The 20029-nt window shown below is 40.7% G+C and overlaps 1 protein-coding gene across 1 annotated transcript; it reads left to right on the top strand.

Annotated features, from left to right (window-relative positions):
* The first annotated feature begins 1807 nt into the window (after positions 1-1807).
* LOC142948117 (kinesin-like protein KIF2A) lies at positions 1808-13052 on the top strand. The gene is made up of 20 exons (XM_076090003.1): positions 1808-1868; positions 2763-2857; positions 3901-4020; positions 4881-4935; positions 5073-5186; positions 5770-5897; positions 6178-6270; positions 6427-6481; positions 6603-6765; positions 7270-7360; positions 7440-7503; positions 7599-7690; positions 8279-8421; positions 8518-8722; positions 9614-9724; positions 9830-9897; positions 11347-11491; positions 11831-11932; positions 12052-12187; positions 12967-13052. The coding sequence occupies exons 1-20, from the start codon at positions 1808-1810 to the stop codon at positions 13050-13052; spliced, it is 2127 nt and encodes a 708-aa protein (XP_075946118.1).
* The last annotated feature ends 6977 nt before the right edge of the window (positions 13053-20029 follow it).

Genomic DNA, 20029 nt, shown 5'->3' with positions numbered 1-20029 from the left:
GAGTGTCTGTGTCTGTCTGTGTGTGAATGTGTGTTGTTAATGAAAGAGTGTGAATAAGTTCTTCAGTCATCTTAGTGGATGGATGGGTGGTACACAGGAGGGGGGTGACAGCTACAGCTCTGGGAAAGGCTTCTGTGTGTGTGTGTGTGTGGGGGGGGGGGGGGGGGGGTGACAGATATTTGCTGTGGGTGCATCTCAATACGCTCAAGTTCCTCCCTCCTTGTGTCACAGTTTGTTTTCTCTGAGGTAAAACACAAATGAATGAGATGAAGAAGAAGTCTGATGTTCTGTATTTTACTTATTGACAATAAATCGTCAAAAAACAAAAGACCCAATCACAAAATAACTTGATCGTACTTACACTACTACTAACTAGCTGTGTACATAAAGCTTGATACGTCTTATTTATCTTATTGATAAGCATCGTAGAGTAATGATGGCAATGTCCAGCCCAGTCGCCAAAATAAAATTGTAGGTTTTCTGAAAATCAGACACGTTGAATCGTTCTGAATCAAAACTACGTTTCATATCAACTCTCTATTCTCTGTCACTTTCTGTGTGTTTCACAGTGTGCTCCTCTAAACAGGCCTCTACTGCCCTCTTGTGTTCAATGAGGAGTTACAACCCATTAGCTCACATTTCTTCTCTATTATTATACAGTGTGTGTACATACACATAGACAAATGATTGAAAATTAACTGGCAAATAATTTAATAATCGTTTGCATTATTTTTAAGAAAAAAATAAATTGTTGCTTCTGAAATGTGAAGATTTACTGTTTTTCCTTCTAATAATTTAACTAATTCTAATTTAAGTTTAATAATGTTGAGGTTTGGACAAAACAAACATTGTAAAGGTGTCACTTTAAAGGCAATCAATCAATCAATGGAGAAAATGGTCAGCAGATTAATCCACAATGAAATAATCATTAGATAATAATTTAAAATAAGCTCCGATTCAACCAAATACAACAGTAAATTCCTGCTTTTACGTTAATGCATGATTGATAATAATATACTTTTAACTAGTACTGTAAAACAGTCACAGGGTATCTTTTCTGCTTTAAATACTTTCAACGCATTTTCCTGATTATACTCACTACTGTCACATTTTCAATGCAGTACTTTGACTTGTGATGTAGTATTTCCACAGTGTAGTATTAGTAAAGGAGTATAAGTACAATCAGTGATGGGATGAAACTAAGTTTTTTTTGCCCAAGTACTGTGCTTAACTACAATTTTGAGGTACTTGTACTTTACTTGAGTATTTCCATTTTATGCTACTTTATACAAGTTATTTTATAGACTCAGACTATTAATACAGAACATAAATCAACTGTATGTATGTATTAATATAGATAAAACTATCCAGCAGTATGTAAAGTAATTAAAATGAGCTCCACCTTTACCAGCTGCAAGATTAAAGTGATGAACACATAAAAGCATCTATTATTATAATATATTTTTCTGCATAATGAGTACTTTTGGTACTTTAAGTACCTATATTTTGAAGCTACTACTGAGGCTAAGCTGTACTTTTACTTAATTAACATTTTTAACGCAGGGCTATTATTTGTAATCCAGTATTGTTTTTACAGTGTGGTATTAGTACTTTTACTTGAGTAAAAAGATCTGAGTACTGCTACAGAAGATGCTGCTGACTTCACCACTCGCGCATGCGCAGCGGCTCCCTCTCCTCTCCTGCTCCTCTCCGATGACTGACCGACAGTGACCTCAGTTTCTGCAGCAGCGCACAACTTAAAAGACAGCACACGCGCCAAATAATACACCGCACGAGGAGGAGAGAGATGGCCGGTATATTCGGGAAGATCTTCGTGGGTATTTACGTGGAGATAAAACGCAGCGACGGTACGTAGACAGACACACTAACACCGCTCTCTCCATCCGGCGGGACCGGGTGAGAGAAGCTAACGTCAACGCTCACTGCAGAGGGCTGTTTTTGCAAAGCTAACAAGCCGCTACATGCTCTTTTTTCACCGGGTTGTCGTGCGAGTGAAGCCGTTACTACGAGCAGAGATTATATTTGTAATATCGTGTTAATGTCGACTGTCAGTCAGGTAGACTCTCGCCGGCTTTCCGGCCCCGAGGAGCGCGCTTTGCTGCACGGGCGGGTCCGTCCACCTGTGCGGCTGTCCGGCCAAATACAAAATAAAAATAAAAAATGCCACCTGCTTTTTTCTGGTTCCTCAGCAATCTCTCGTCTGCATCATGGCTAAAAACGGATGAGATGCATGTTATCACCTGCACTGCATCATCCAGCAGTGGCCTGTGGATCATGGGCTGATGGATGGCTGCATGCATGGGGCCTCTCGCTTTAAAAACAGCTTTGTGCACATCATTATTATTATTATTAAAGACACAAATGTGTGGACCAGGGCTGCCATGAGTCTGATTACCTGCCATTAAATGCAGCTCTTGAAGGTGTCAATGACAGGAGTCGAGAAGTCTTCATCATCCATCCATCACGAGCCACACCCATTAGCATCTCAGTGTTCCTATACTAGAGGCAGGAATCCTAAATCTTATATTTGATATTTGATGCATTGATGGATGATGCTATGATCTGAAAATGAGACATGTTCTGGTTCATGGCTGTCTGCCTCCTGTGATTTAAAGGCTGAAGCAGCATTTATATATATATATATATATATATATATATATATATATATATCCTATAACTCTACGGTCCCGTGCAGCACTTGAGCCGGTACTAGCATCTCTTTACATCCTCTCACCTTGCAGGACGAATACACCAGGCCATGGTCACGTCACTGCACGAGGACAACGACAGCGTGACGGTGGAGTGGATCGAGAACGGAGACACCAAAGGGAAAGAGGTATGAGCTGCCTCTTAACTTCCTGTATTGTGCACCTGGATGTCCTCTAAGCTTGGGTTTGAATAGGAACCGCTTCCTGTCTCAGTGTCGAGTGTATCGCAATAAAGCAGCCTACAACGAGCTGGAATTAACAGGCAACGTGTCGCTTTAGGCCTTTAAGGAAAGAAGAAAAACATCAATGTCACAGCTGATTACAAACTTTTGTACGGCAGCGTAAAATATATTAAATACTGTGTACTACATGGAGAAAGTAGGCAGGTAGACACTAACAACAAGAAGAGAACTACACGTTCATTTTTAGTTATAAATGTCGATAGAACTATAGTTCATCAGGAGTAAATACTGAACCTGGGTCGACTGGCTTCCACTACTTTGCACCATACAAACAGACATTTTGAACATTTTTAGATGCTTGTGTGTCTCGTCTGTGTTCCGTTTCTTCTTCTACTTCTATAAAGAGCCGAAGTCGTGACATCACTTCCTGTCTTAGCCTCTGTTTACACTCGCTTCTTGAGCTCAATGCAAAATCTCATCCAGCATTTCTTTCATTGTGTCTGTCTGAAAAAGAATGAAGCGTGTTCCTGAGGTTAACTTTCCACATTCTAAGACAAACGTTTCATTTGCGAGCACAGGCATGAAACTACAACTCCCATGAGAAAAACTACAAACGCAGCAGCTTGAGTACTTTTGTCCATAAAACTCTAACTCTCTCTCCTACTCCTCTCCTAATGTTCTAGTTGTAATGTCTCGAGTCCTCTGCCCTGGCCTCTTCTGTGGAGCCGTGACATTTAGTCCACGATGCTCTCGGGCTTCTGGGAAATGGTGTTCGTTAAAGGCAACTAGAGCACTGTCCTTATCTAAACCTTATGAAGAGAGCGACTCGACGTAGTCTTTTGTTACAAACGTCAATGGGATCCTGAATGAGGTTTTCTGACTTCTGGAACAGAACTTTGGAAGTTCTCGTTTCACTTCTCTACACTCGGGTCTCTCTTGCAAAAGAGATCTTGAGAATTGGCTGATTTGTGTCTTTGTTTCTGCCTCAGATCGATCTGGAGAGCGTCTTCGCTCTGAATGCAGATGTTGCTCCTGATGAGGAGATACCTCAGAGTCCCGAAGCTCCTCTTCCTCCCTCCAGTGTTGCCAAAACCAGCAAACTCCCCAAGGTCTGCTCCTCTCCATTATCAATCCCTTTGTTTGCATTGTTTTACTTTGCTGGGGACATGTTTGACTGGAGGTCTGGGTCTAAGTTAAAGGGTACTATTATGATCTGTTATTATTATTATTGGAAAGCTCCTTTTTGTAAAATAATGAGTTAACTGTTTGTCATAACTTTTATTTTTATTTGTGAAAAAATATAATTGAAAAGTTTTCCGAATCTGCTCTTTTGATTGACAGAATATGATATTATAGAGCAACACTGCCGGAAGAATTAAATGTTTAGACAAAGGCTGATACATGTAAATAATAACACACATACTTATACATGCAACTATAGCAAGTTTTGACTTTAAGCTTTTTGTGTGTCATTTAAAGTAATAATAAAGGATGTGAATCTGCAGTTTTAAGTCTAGAATCTTACCCTCCACACACATAAAAAAGCTTTATGTTGAACCCAATGTTTCATACCAGAGAGGCAGAATGATTGCTTCACACAAGCTGCACCAGTTAAACCAACAGGAAGCAGTATGATGAGGATGTTTTATTGTTTTATGAATGACATGAGCAGATTTAGACGCTTCATATACTTTACTGCTTTTTGGACCTTTTCCAATCACACGCCTGCTTACGATACATTTACACGATGACGGATTATTGAATTGATTAATAGATAACTGTGGTTTCAAACCTAGTGTGACACTATTAGAGATGCAACATGATTACAGATTTATATTTATTGTATATTTGCTCCTGTATTTAAATGAAGGTTGACGGTGAAGGATACCCACTGTTGTAGGTGAACACCTCTTTAATCGAGCAGTGTTCTTGAACAATGTCTGTCTCTTTGTTCTGTTTCTATTTTCAGACCAAACGGACTACAGCGATACCTAAACCTGAGAACCCTCCACGAGAGAACAGAGGTATGTTTGACTTACATCAGAGGCTTTCACTCACTCTAATACTCTAAAACACTTAGTGCCCGATTGCCACAGTCTGCGTCTTAACTCGCAGACACGCTGCACATGCTTTGTGTTGTCTGTGTGCTCCTCAGCTGCAGCAGTGGGAACCACCCGGGCCCGTCCCAGCCAGCAGAGCCAGGCTGCAGAGCCGCCCCCCCCGGCCATCGCACCCCAGTCTGCACTCAACCAGTCGCTGCTGCAGCAGCAGAACGGTAACACGGAGTCCCTCCATCTGGTCACACATGTCAGAGGTTTACTCCAGCTCTACAGGCTCTAGCTTTATCATACCTGAGGTGCATTCAGGGTGGTGGTGTGTTGTTGTTTTCTGAGAGGACACAACCGGTGATGTCATGCTCCCGCACAGCTGCGAGGGCGTCAAAGGCTCTTTCACAGTCGCTCACTGGTTCGGCTGCTGGACTTTGACTCAGACCACAGTGCCTGTTTGAGCTTATTAGCATAAATGTACGCTACTGTGGAAATAAAACACATCTACTGATTCATTACATGTAAAAGTCCTGCATTCAAACTTCAAGTAAAAGTATGCAAGTATCATCAGAATGTACTACAAGTGTCAGAGTTTCACGTCACTGTATTTGCATTTCTTCGGCGCTGTGTTCGCTGTCTTTGTAGCTTCCTGTTGGATGTTTGCTTATGATCTGGAGCCTCGTTGCTACGTTTTTATTGAGGTGGAGGCACAGAAACCGCCACACACTTTTAGTGGTCGTAAGTGATGATGAGGGGGATTATTTTTGTGCTGCCTTTAGATCATTTAGTTTGTTAGCTGTGATTATTTAGATTGTTTTGCTCCTCTTTCTGTTCCAGCACGGAAAAAATCCAACTGTGTGAAGGAAGTTGAGAAACTGCAGGAGAAACGAGAGAAGAGACGACTTCAGCAACAAGAGCTCAGAGAGAAGAGGGCACAAGTGAGGAGCACACACACACACACACACACACACACACACACACAGTAGAGTGCAAACACACAGCATCCGAGTTTGGGAACTATATTTGGTTTAGATCAACAAACATGAGACAGTATAAAGTCCATTCTCAGTGTTTGTGACCTGGACGTTTAAAGTTTATATATCCAATTAAAGAAGGTGCTTTTCATTTGCTTCACAATAAATACACACACACGACGTTTACTGTCTTTTTTGAGAGTACGTTTCATTTGACACTTTTGTTTTTTTTGTTCCATTTCAGGAGGTGGACGTGCAATTGCCAAACTATGAGATCATGTGTATGATCAGAGACTTCAGAGCCAGCCTGGACTACCGGCCGTTAACCAGTACTGATGTGGATCTGGTGAGTCCAGCGCACGTCACTTGTGACGCAGCTAAAAGAAAACAAGTGTTTTGAGCTTCAGTGAAGAGCTGAAACGAGCCGATACAGAATATTTGTGAATCTATCTGTAATGTCTGAATGTACAATGTTTACCTTTTGATGTTTCAGATCGATGAGCACAGGATATGTGTGTGTGTACGTGCACGTCCCCTTAATAAAAAAGGTAAGAGTGGCTTTATACAAACAGAGTAAAGCTACATGTGCCTCACGTTCTGTCTGAACAAACTGCAGTTCTCTTTGTAATAAATTGTTTCTGTAAATGAGGAAATTAAATCTGTCTTTAGAGCTGACGATGAAGGATCTGGACGTGATCACGGTTCCCAGTAAGGACGTGGTGATGGTCCATGAGCCCAAGCAGAAGGTGGACCTGACCCGCTACCTGGAGAACCAAACCTTTAGATTCGACTACGCCTTCGACGAGAACTCCACCAACGAGATGGTCTACAGGTAACGTGTGTTTTATTATGGAACAACATGTAATAAAATAGCTTTTCAGCATTAAAATGTCTCAAAACAACAGGACATAGGTATGTACGTTGTTGAGTTGTGTGCTTACAACATAACAAACGTTTACAACTAATTCAAATCGGAGTCATTTTAAACCAGATAACTGTGATTCACTCAGTCGCCTGTCAGAATAACCTCTTTGTGCAGCGTCAGCGTTGTGGTTGTCAAGTCATAAATTCATTTTTTGATCTAGTCCAAGCCACATTTTTACGATGCACTTCATAGATCTTGGTGTTTTTGAACCAGATGAAGGATTTCTGGATCCCTAAGTTATCAGAGAAACAAGCTGAGCAATAGTTAGCAGCTCGGCTCGCAGCTCCTCCGGGACGTCCTGCAATGAAGACTACAACTCCCATGATCCCACGCTCCTTCACAACGTCACCAAAGTTTTTTGTTACTGTTTTGATAAAAGAGAAAATTACTTATTTGCTCTTCCTCTCTCAGGTTCACTGCTCAGCCGCTGGTTGAGACCATTTTTGAGCGAGGGATGGCGACCTGCTTTGCTTACGGACAAACAGGAAGTGGAAAAACTCATGTGAGTGCCTTCAACTTAAGAGGAGTTTAGTAGTTTTAATGGTTTTCTCCTCTTCTAACTAACTCATTTCTCCTTTCAGACGATGGGAGGCGACTTTTCAGGGAAGAACCAGGACTGCTCTAAAGGGATCTATGCACTCTCTGGTTGGTTTCTCCCGTTAAGTTCCTCTCTGTTGTCACTGCTGCTTACTGCATCTGACTGAATTTAAGTCTCTTTTTTTATTTCTTTCCTTGTGCAGCCAGAGATGTTTTTCTCATGATAAAGAAGCCAAATTACAAGAAGTTGGATCTTCAAATCTTTGCCACATTTTTTGAGATTTACAGCGGGAAGGCAAGTGTCTTTTAAACGTGATTAGTGTTGACTTTATTTCATAAGGAGGACTGAGTTTGTGTTGCTTCTGAACCTTTTAGTGCAAAGGTCGTGAGCCGGTATTTATGAAGAGGTTTTGAAGCCTTGAGTTCGGCATTGTGGCCATCGCCATCTTGTTTTTTTGCAACCAGTAAGCAGGAAGTGACCATATTTGGACTGAGGAGCAGTGACGTAGAGACGACGTATACGTCTCTGGTAGAGACCTGTCAATCACTGTGTAGCCCCGCCCTAAAGCATCCCCTGCTTTATGGTCTGTTTGACTCTAAGTAAGAGTAGAGTCGAAGTAGAGTCATTTTCTCATAGACTTCTACACAACCAGAGGAGTCGCCCCCTGATGGACATTAGAGAGAATGCAGCTTTAAGACACTTTTCAGACCCGGAGGTTGCCGCTTTACAGGACGCACGTTAAATATATAGTAATTTTGTCTTAAATTGTTCTTGTATAGTTCCTCTTTTTATTTCTATTCTTGTTTTAGTTTTCTTCCGTGCTTATCTTCTCCTCTGGGGATCAACAAAGGCTAATCTTCTGTTGTTATCTTATATAAAAAGGTGTTCGATCTGCTAAACCGCAAAACCAAGTTACGGGTGCTGGAGGACGGGAAGCAGCAGGTGCAGGTGGTGGGGCTGCAGGAGAAGGAGGTGAAGTGCACAGACGACGTCCTCAAACTCATCGAAGTGGGAAACAGCTGCAGGTCCGGACGCCGTCGTTTAAATAAAACAAGACACCAGGAGCAGAAGTTGGTTCCCGGTCCTCGATGATAAGCTTTGTGTCTCTTCGTCTCCTTCAGGACCTCCGGTCAGACCTCGGCGAACGCTCACTCTTCTCGGAGTCACGCCGTCTTCCAGATCATCCTCCGCCGGCGGGGGAAGATGCACGGAAAGTTCTCCCTGATCGACCTGGCGGGCAATGAGAGAGGAGCCGACACGTCCAGCGCCGACCGCCAGACCCGACTCGAAGGAGCCGAGATCAACAAGAGCCTGCTGGCACTAAAGGTCTCCTCAGTAGTGAAAGACATCCGGTGCATTAGTGGCTTTACTGGAACAGAGCAGTCAGCTGGGATGTGAAAGGCTGTCCAGTCTCTAAACACACTGGAGAGTAAGGTTTTTAAATATCGTAGGTTCAACGTCTGACCGGCCACAGTCGGGGCGTGACATCAGATTAAATACATAATTTAATAAATATCTGAAAAAGTGTATTTTCATCCAGGAAATGAATATAAGTAGTGTGAACTGTTCCTCGTTTCTTTGGGTCACGGGTCAGTCTGTTTTCAGTACAACAGAGAAAACAAAGCAACAGTTGCTCATTGGCCATAATTCTTACTTTTCTCAGTTAAGGGACTCAAATACTGGCCTATTGTCAATAATAAATAAATGATTAACAAAAGTAAATACTAGAAATGTTTGTAGTGTAACTGTTGAGTATATTTTATTTACTTTGGCTCCCTGTCTGTGTTGTTTCACGTATATTTTAGTGTGCGATCAATGACTATATTGTCAACAGTCGACAGCATCTTTTTGATAGTAATTCTTGGCAGATTTGACTGATTCCTTCAGATTCTGTATCTGAATACGATTAAGAAATATATGATTTAAGTTCAAATAATCTCAGTCAATTGTATAAAACGTCAAGAAAAGGTGAAAAATACACATCCACAAAGCACAAGATGCTTGTTTTGTCCAAACCTAAAAATATTAATTTAAGATGATATAAAACAGCTGAAACGAGACACTATTTTCACGTTTTCTTGATAAATATTTTACGCAGTTAGTCGACTAATTGTTCCAATAATAATGTGCTATACCTTTAGACATTGTTCCTCTACACAACCACTCATGATGTTCCTGTCTCTCTGTCTGTCTCTCTGTCTCTCTGTCTGTCTGTAGGAGTGTATCCGGGCGCTGGGCAGAAACAAACCTCACACTCCGTTTAGAGCCAGCAAGTTAACTCAAGTGCTGCGAGACTCCTTCATCGGAGAGAACTCCAGAACGTGCATGGTGAGACCAAAGCAGAGCCGTGTGCATATTATTACAAGCTCCAGTAGATTCATGAATTATTATAGAAAATGTGATAAATATTTCTCTCAATGTCTCCCTGCACAGATTGCAACCATCTCTCCTGGAATGGCGTCATGTGAGAACACTTTGAACACGCTGAGATATGCCAACAGGTACAACAGATTCTCCTTTTAAAAAGATTTAAATTACATTAATGTCTGAACATCATGACACGATCCTCTCTCGTCTCCTCGTCTCCTTGTCTCGGTTCCTAGAGTGAAGGAGTTTGGGATTAGTCCCTCAGACATTCCCTTCTCCCAGAGCGGAGGAGGAGGGAGTCGCTCTGAGCTCTCCCCTTCTTACGAGTAAGATCGATTTATACGACATGTCTCATCACTTCTCTCCACAAACAACTTACCACCATACTGCCGTATGACATTAACCATTAATTACCACTTTTTGTTGCTCCCTGTCCACTCAGAAGTTACCCAAAGTCACTTAGAGCTATAGAAATATATTCCAGTCACAGCTTAGTATTCCATATTGTCTTATTGTCAATAAATCCAATTAAAAGACCAAAACTACCAATGAATGCACCCACTAACAAGTGTTACAGAGCTCCATTAAAAACACAATGTTCCTTCATTCTGACTCAATCCCACATAAACCGTCTTCACTAGAGGAGCAAATGTGGATTCATCCGCCACTGAAAATAGTCCCCAACAAATGCACCATTTCCTCCAGTTTGAGACGAACACGTTGGGATCTGTTCACACCGGGACGTCTCTCTTTGAGTCTCGCACACAATAACAAACAGACCGGTTCAAGTCAAACGTACAGAAATAAGTTTTCTTTCAGACACTTATAATAACAATCTGAGCCCGTCAGTGGCAGCAACGAGCACTTTTACTGGATGTGCCGTTACATTAGTTGGAAGCGTTCTCCCTAAATACTGGAGCAATTAAATAAAAACAGTTGTTGTTCCCATCAGTCACTTAAAATATGGTTGAAAAATACCAAAGTTAGCCTTTAACTGCAGGGCTGCATTTAAAGTCCCCTTCGATCACTTTTTATTCTCGTTTCTTCACTTGGATGTCTGGGACTATTTAATAAATTGTAATATTCATACAGACACGTCACACACTTCTAGTGGGTCGTAAGTGATGATTGAGAGGAGTTATCGTTGCATAAGTTAATGTGTTTTATATTGTTTTAGGAAAATGCGGCATCCAGTACCTTTTAAAGATAACTATTAGTGTTTTAAGTCTTGAAAGGTGTCTGTGTCTGATGATGGCCAACACAATATATTCAGTAGATTTTAGGATGCACATTGGCTCAGGGTCTAACATCACCTCAGTTAGTAGAAGGGATGCCTGTTTTTTGTTTATTTTACATCAACAGTTTTCTCCACCGTTCAGTATTTGTTGATGTTGAACTGCTTTTATTGTTCCAGGCTTTATTGCTCCTCACCCTGCATGCAGTCAGTCTGTATTGTTTGTTCCTCCCGGCATGAATTAAGCATTTTCACCCTCAACACGTCTGCACACTGCACGCAGCTCCCGACCATTCTGCTAGACGAGACACCTCAGCTGTAGTTGCAACGGTCCTGTTGTTATTTTAAGGGTGAAGGAACTCACGGTGGACCCCGAAGCGGAGATGGACATCCGTCAGGGAGGACACGTCAACCAGCTGGAGGTGCTGGAGGCTCAGTGGGGAGTCGGGAGTTCTCCGCAGAGAGACGACCTGAAGCTGCTCTGCGAACAGAACGTAAGACTAACTCAGACTCTCTCTCTCATGTAACAAAGCAATTAAAATGATTCACATTCTTTTAAACAATACTCCAGACAATGCACCAGAATTCATTTAACATTTAACGTTACAAAATCATGACCGTGGATCTCCACCCACCACAGTCTCATCCTGTAGGAATCACTGGTGGATTATGATGCTAAAGAGAGTTTAACTTTTGATGTACTCTGACTGCTGAACCGTTCCTTTAATGTGCGAACAGCAGTGTTCAGTTCATTCTTTCGGGTATCTGAAGTGCAGACCGTCTTGTCACAGTGTCTCTGACGTTAAACCAAACATGGCCGTGTTTCTCTGCAGGAGGAGGAGGTTTCCCCGCAGCTCTTCACCTTCCATGAAGCCGTCTCTCAGCTGGTGGAGATGGAGGAGCAGGTTCTGGAGGACCACAGGGCCGTTTTCCAGGTACAGCTCACATCTAATGTCCATTTTAGTTTAAATTTCCGGCAGATTCTCATCCTCTTCATCAGTCTTACATTATAAAAGTTCAAGCAACACTGGAAGTGTCTAAACTGTCCTTACAGGAGTCGATCCGCTGGCTGGAGGACGAGAAGGTGCTGTTGGAGATGACGGAGGAGGTGGACTACGACGTCGAGTCGTTTGCAACTCAACTAGAACAAATCCTGGACCAGAAGATCGACATCCTCACTGAGCTGAGAGGTAAAGATCATTCGTCCGGTCGTTAAATGTTGAAGCTTCTTTCAGACTCTTAAAGTTACTGTGAGGAACTTTTAACTGGTTCTGAACCAGTCTCAGTGTAGTCCTGATCCTCTATCAGACCTCCATCAGTAAAGAGACCATCAGAGAGAAGATGGTCTATTTCTATAGAGTTATTCTTAATGCTCGTCATCGGAGCCACCGGGTCGGATTCTGGTGAAATCAGATGAACTCATGCAGGTTCACCAGAAACTCCTTCAGCTCAGACTCCAGCAGAGACCGGTCCACCATGGACAGACCCAGATCCTCCAGCAGAGACTGGTCCACCGTGGACAGACCCAGATCCTCCAGCAGAGACCGGTCCACCGTGGATAGACCCAGATCCTCCAGCAGAGACCGCTCCACCGTGGACAGACCCAGATCCGGAGCTCCGGAGGGAGGAGGAGAGCTCAGCTCCCGGCAGCAGCAGCGTCTCCTCCTCCTCCTCCTCCTCCAGGAGCAGAGCTTCTCCTCTCTGGGAGTCAACACCGACACCACGCTGCTGGAGACCCAGGACGTATTGCTGGACCCGCTGGAGGGAAGGGAGGCACGGGAGAACCAGGACTGAGAGGGGCAGACTGTCAGACCCTGCTGCAGTAAAATGAGGTTTTCTAAAGAGCAACAGAATCACCACTAAATGAAGGTTCCTTGTAGTAACTTTAAGTGCAGTACTTGAGTAAATGTACTTAGTTACATTCCACCACTGCTAACCTGTGCTGTGATATCATTCTCTCATCTTTCAGATAAAGTCAAGTCTTTCCGTTCTACACTCCAGGAAGAGGAGCAAGCTAGCAAACAGATTACCCCGAAGAGGCCTCGCGCACTATAGACGCACATAAATTATATATTTCACTGTAATATTGACTCGAGGAAGATGAAGGAGGTCGAGAGCGGATTTGGCTCAGCTGTGATTTTACGACTTTACTGTCTTCTGTGCGTTTGGTCTCTCCTCCACCTCTTTGCTGTACAGGCTGCCGTCGCTTCCCATCATGCATCTGTCCATCTGTAACACCAGAGAACAGACTCTGCTCTGCCATCCTCCCGTGAAGTGTGTTTACAAGGTTTTTTTATGTGTGATAAGTCACAAGTGCTTCATTATAAAAAGAAAAAAAAGTGAATAATTATGTTTTGAATACATTTTTATAGAGTCAAATCATAGCTTATCCTCACTTTGGCCAATTTTATAAAACAACTTTTGCCATTTTGTGCAATATTTGGAGGATTTTATTCCCGTTCGCTCCCCTTGTTTCAGCTCAGGGGTGAACGGGGCACGTTGTTTGTGTGTAAAATGAGCCACTGTGTGTTTGTGTTGATACTGTATGTAATATATGTTTGATTGAGAGAAAGCTAAAAACACTAAGCTAACCCTGCATCACATTAATTGACCTAATGGGGGCACTATAATCAAAGATTCCAGAGTGTCCCATAAAACAATTACTGAAACAGTAATTTTTCAGTTGCCAAAATAAAGAAAGTCTACTTGTTGCTGTACTTGTTTTATTAATGTTCTGTTTCAATGGTTCGTGTGAAAGTTGTTGGACTTTTTAAAGAGTTAAAGGATGATGTCTGTGTTCTACAATTTAGTTGTTGCCAACAAATCCAGTTAAAAGACCAAAGCCAGTCAGTCAATTCATTATTTCTAACTTTTCTACCCAGTCTGTGGCTCTCAGCCTAAATATGTTTGACGTAAAGTCTCAAAAGTATAGTGATGTTTAGAGGGAATAAGGCATTTGTTGGGGACTATTTTCAGCTGCGGATGAATACACCTGTGGTGCTCTGGAGCATGATTCCAAAGGAGGAACACTTTCAAAGCAAAGATTCCAACGGTCAATATGGTCAAACATCCGGTCTGTAAGGCTCCTCCCTCTTTCTCATGATCAACCTGTAGCATCTAAGCTAGTTGTGGCTACAACCAGTCCCTCCAGTACATTACAATACTTAAAATCAAATAAATATCTTATTTAGACATCACTTAACACTACGATCACCTGCGCAGCCATTAAACGGCCGGCTGGGTTTTTAAAACAGGGCGGATTTGTTATCTTTAGGGCTAGAGGGTTTTCCCGCCTCTGCTCAAGTAGCGGTTAAGAGAGAAAACTCACCAGAAGAAGAGGTTCAGTCCGTCAAACAGAGAGCATGCCGGGTAATTTACCCGTTTAGAACCTAATTATTCGTCTTCCACTCCGTAAAGGTGTTTCCGCCGGAGACTCACCAAGCTGGTTTAGTCTGAAGAGGGGTCACTTGGTTTAGTTTTTGTTGGCCTTATTGAATACTTATTTCCAAGAAACTTATGAGCACATCTCTGGTAACCACAATATTTTAAGTGGTGCTTTTGCATGATTCTTTGTGGAGAAACTCAGTTTTATAATCTATTAGTTGATAAAAATGCTATGAGTGTTAGTCGACTAAGTATATTAGAATACGGTGGCGGCTGGTCAATAGAGGGCGCTAGGGCGCTGCCCCACCTTGAGCCACAACAAATAAAATAAATAATAATAATAAACTATACAAATTGTCAATATTTGTGTTTTTGAAATATGGAATCACCCTGTAATATGTGTAAAATATGATATCTGCGGTAAATATATGCTTTTCCTGCATGTCCTCTCCATGTGCACGTCTCAGCAGCTCTGGGGTGCTGGAGAAACTGCCCAAAAGAGGCGGGTCTATGAAGCAGTTTATGAAGCAATCAGCGTCCTCAAATAGATTCAGCTTGGATATATATAGATATATAGATATCTATATATAGATATATAAAGGGTTTAGTCTCTCCAGCTCCCTCTGACTTTAATTGTATCCATAATAAAAGTTATTGAGGGAAACATCAGATTATGAAAATACAAATCTTTCTAATAAATGAAGAAAGTTGTTTGTGGTCCTTTTGTTGTTCAGTCTACAATGAACATTTATTTAAACCAGATGTTTAATCAGAAAGATGAACGGTTTCAACCGGAAGCGATTTTTGCTTGAACCGGAAGTTGAAACCGGAAGCGATCATCGCTTGAACCGGAAGTTGGAAATAAAGATATTTCACTCTAAACCACAAATGTCGACCAGCTGGTGGCACTGGAGGACTCTCAAAATATCACAACGAACCATCCCAGTATTCTTTGATATATTTAAGTGAAAACCAAAGTAAAATAACACGCGCACATGTTGAGTTACCGTCCAATTGTATTTATTCCACAGAACAGACAATGGTAGGGAGAGCCGGGCAGAGGTCAGAGGTCGGCCCAATCTGCCCGGAAACATATGACACAGGAGACATGACAAACTTATCCTCTGTCTGAAATCATGGTGGTGTTAATCAAATACACAAGGTGCTTTTATCAGTGGTTGTCAATGTCACAAATTAAAGCTAAACATTTTCCGAATCATGTAAAAATAATTGACAGCCATCTGTATACCGGTGCTAACAAAATAATAAAAACACTATTTTAAAGCCCTCTGTTTAGCATTTAGAAGGAGAATATTGTAACTTAATTAATGGTTCATAACACTTGGTGTTTTGGAAGTTGTAAACAGTTACACATATATGACTATAGCCCATCCTATGAAGCATGTATAACATGTAGAAATGCTTAGAAACAAAAAAACTGAACATACAAGTTGTAATCATACGTGAATAAATCCTATGGTAAAGCATTTAATAACTGTTTATGTACATGTACTCATCATTTACAGGCAGGTTTATTACTGTTTATGAATGTATTTCAAAACCCATGGAGACATATACGATTATAACTATGTTATGTTATTCTATCAAGTATTGATTATTATCCAATGATGGATGCTTTATACTGTCGGTAGAGTACATGTTGTATTAAATTAATATAGTTTCCTTATAATTGCTTACAACTAGATTATAAATTATGTTTTAATAAACAGTTATTAAGTGTTTGTGATGCTTATAAATGCTAAATAAAAGGGTTAAAATTGAAATACTTTTGAGCATGTCAAACTGAAATCTAAAACTGCATATTTCCAAAATATATCTGAATTATTGCCACCATGTATTTTGACACTTTAATATACTGTATGTATGTCACAGACAGTTCCATAGTGTTTTATTTCAGCTGTGTATTTAAAATATGACATCCTGTGTGGATTTATAAATAATTATAAATCATATAGATCTTTATACAACTTATTAATAAGGCACCCGTTATACGAGATTCATAGGTTGTGAGTAATGGCTTTATTAATGGTGTTTAAATCATTTTAGATCAGTTTAATAAAAATCCCTTTGGTGTTTAAAATGTTGGTAATCAATTCATAAATACCAATGTGGTTTCTCATATCTAATGAAAAGATAATCCATAACGTCTGCATTTATTAATGTTAATATGTGGTCAATAAAGCGTTTTAATCATCAAGTCTGCAGTTGTAAGTAAGATGTAAATAAATAGGATTTTTCATTTCATTTTTGGCTCTTAACTGAACAATGAAGCAATACTAAATAATTGAGCTTAGCTTAGCTAAAAGCATGGAAACGGGGAAACAGCTAGCATGTCTCTGTTCAAGAGCATCAAAATCCTCATACCAGCCCCTCTAAAGCTCATTAATGAATCTCATTTCTTTAATCTGTATAAAAAACTGAATTTATCTGCAAAACTATATCTTATCCGGGACTTTACTAGACACCCAGGCTAGCTGTTTCCCCCTGCTCCCAGTCTTTGTGCTAAGCTAAGCTAAGCTAACAGGCCATATTGAACAGACGGAAACGAGAGTGGTGTCGATTTTCCTTTAACCATTAATAAAGCGATTAGTTCAAACATATTATCTCTTTATAAGATGGTGCTACTAGAAAGTGGTAACACAAAAAAACTTCAGTAGTAACTAAAACTAAACTAACTGGACTGTGTATTTTAAAACTATGCTAGATAAACCTCTTTAAATGTGGCAATAATCGTAATATTCTCAAATATAATCAGCAGAATCTTTAGATATATATTTCTTTAAACAGTGACGACATAGCGGACAACATAACTGGTTTATTACTGTTAAGCATGAAGGTTACGCAGTTCCAGTCGGCCTGGATGACATGCAACAGCTTGTTAAGTAGAGACGCTTCAGTTTTTTACTTTTTCATGCACCCACGGCTGACTGAGAACAACCAGCCTCCAGTTATACTTCAAAGGTTCTGTAAAACACTCGAAAAACAGCTACGGCGAGTCCTATAAAATGCTCAGCGGTTGACTGTTGTAAAGAGAGACAGCAGCGTAGCTCAGATACAAATAGTTGTCACCAGGTGTGAAACACGACTGCAGGTGTGTGTGTGTGTGTGTAGCTTTGTATTGTGGATTGTGCCCCTGCTGTGATAGTGGTTTTGCCTGGCTGTGACTGGAACAATAATATTGCACTGGTAAAAAAAAAGAAACCTTCCTGTGTTGGTCCGTAGCCTTAATGACCACCAAAGTGACAAATAAAATGCTACATATTTTCTTTTTTCAAATATATTTCACCTGAAATTTCCAGAGTAACATCATGATCTTTAAGTAAATAAATAATTCTCAACCATATAAGTCCTACATATACATCTGTACAGTATGTACACTGACACATCCAACGGCTCCTGAAGAGCCTCACAATCCAAACGGACAGACATTCAACTCAGCAGCCAAACGGCTGAAAAGGGGGGAAACAATGTGTGTTTGTAGCCAAAAAACCTGGCAACCTGCTGCACAACAGAAACTTGAGTTCCATAAAATTGCTTATTGTCAACGACTACAGCAACATGCTCGACCTCTGCTCTAAAATCATCTTTCTGTTAAAGACACTTTTCTTTCTCAGACATGGATAACATTTGAATAAAACCAAAAATCATCAATATTCAGTTAAAGTAAGTAACGCTCACAACACTTCGCCCCTTCTTACTAACATAAATGGTTGTGTACAGACTAAATCAGGGGTTTTAAATTACTTTAAAATATTAAGTTTCCAATTACCACCATAATGAGTCATAACTCAGTCAAATCTTACCACCCAGACATTATACACATTTTAGATTCAATGTGACTTGCACATCTAAAGGGAATCATTGTCTCTGATGAAAAACATCCACAAATCTGCTTAGAAATCACAGAAAAAAAGGAAGACACTTCTTATAACTGCAGAACTTGCCAGAGAAACATCACGTTTTTGAGTTTTCTTCAGTATCGAAGTGATCCGGTGACGGTTGTCTGTACATTTCGTGGGTACAACACAGACAGGAAGTGCTAACAGCTTAGTCGGCACACTTTTAATTGCCAAAATGTAAACATAAAAAAATGGGGCTCAAGTCGTAGCCTACAGCGTAACTCACTTAATCCATAGCAACATTTTTACTTCCTGTTTACATCTTGATTCTCTTCCAAATAGAAGTAAGACAAAGAATAACAACAGGAGGACGGAGGCTATGAAAAGCCCCGGGTCTAAATATTCTCCTCTAGAAGTGTTGACTGTTTGGCACATTTACCTACAATTATTTTCATATCCTGACAAAAATGTACAGACGTGTGCGTACCTGCACAAACAGCAAAACCCTGAAATCAATAAACAGTGTCATGCACTACAGAGGTGTCCAGATGTAGCGACATGAGATGGTAACTACAGTATATTTCCATCGTAAACTAGTGCAAAAAACAATGAGGTTACACAGTTGATTAACTACAGTATTTAGAGAATGATTTTGGCTTTTTGTTGGTGGGTTGAAGACGTCGCCGATCCCACACAGAGTGGAGACAGACCCTCTGGTGTGGTGTGGAAGCTGGGCATAAAAACAACAGCATAGTAACAGGCAGTGAGGTGCAACCGCTCCGCACATCCAAAAGCTTTCATGGGTTTAAAGGAGAGGTTCACACGTTTTCAAGTCCGTCTCAAAACAATAGATGCACGTGAGATTATGTAAAAACAGTTTCTGCTTGCTGCAATCTTTTCTCCTGTTCATACTGGAAAGGAATGGGTCAAAATATTCTGTCCTGACTACAATAAATATCATAACTTAGCATGTTTTCTGGTAATTCAATAAATAAATAGTCTATTTGAAATAACCACATGCTAAAACCTGTTTTTGTATACTACTGTGTGAATTACATATTTGACAAACTGACCATTCAAGGATCTCTTCTTATTGTGCTTCCAGTGAAAGTGACGGAGGACAAAAGCCAAAATATATATTTGAAGCCAATGTGAGGTTAAAACAGTAAGAAAAACCAAGTGAACATCTTCTAAAGTAAGTCGTTTTAGCATGAAATCCTCTCCAAGAGAAGGTAAAGGGTTTTATTTTTGCTATCAACCTAATGTAGAAAAAGCTAGAGGAAGATAGAGGCCCAAGAGAATGGACTAAGCCACAAGATGAACTCATTGCAAGTCTAAACTCTCAGGAACCATTTGGCTTAAAAGAGACTGTACCTTTACTGTCTATCTTCAGCTGTACTATAATACAGACAAAAGAGACATTAAGTTTCTACGCTGGGTATCAAGGAGGAAGTACAGCTAGTGTAACAATAATAAGGGATGTTGACGTTACAAAACAGGCCGGTGGAAGCATATATAATGAAAATAAAATGGGGCCAAGGATGGAGCCTTGGGGGACACCAGAGGAGACAGCAGCAGCACATTATCCATCATAAGTGATCCTAATTTATGTTGTAGACGCGGTTTAAAACCATTATAAGGCCTTACATGAACACGTTAGGGTCAGAGATTATCAAAAATTAAAATGGCATGACTGCTGGAGTCTAAAGACCAAAGAGTCTTTCATTACCCTTAATAGAGCCGACTCAGTACTCCGATACATCCTGAAACCTGACTGGAATTTGTCCA

This window comes from Anarhichas minor, unplaced genomic scaffold (genome assembly GCF_050575085.1).
Source record: "Anarhichas minor isolate MPS153535 unplaced genomic scaffold, ASM5057508v1 ptg000002l, whole genome shotgun sequence".
Lineage (NCBI taxonomy): Eukaryota > Metazoa > Chordata > Actinopteri > Perciformes > Anarhichadidae > Anarhichas > Anarhichas minor.
The sequence above is the reverse complement of the archived record's forward strand: the minus strand, read 5'-3'. Positions and strand labels throughout refer to the sequence as shown.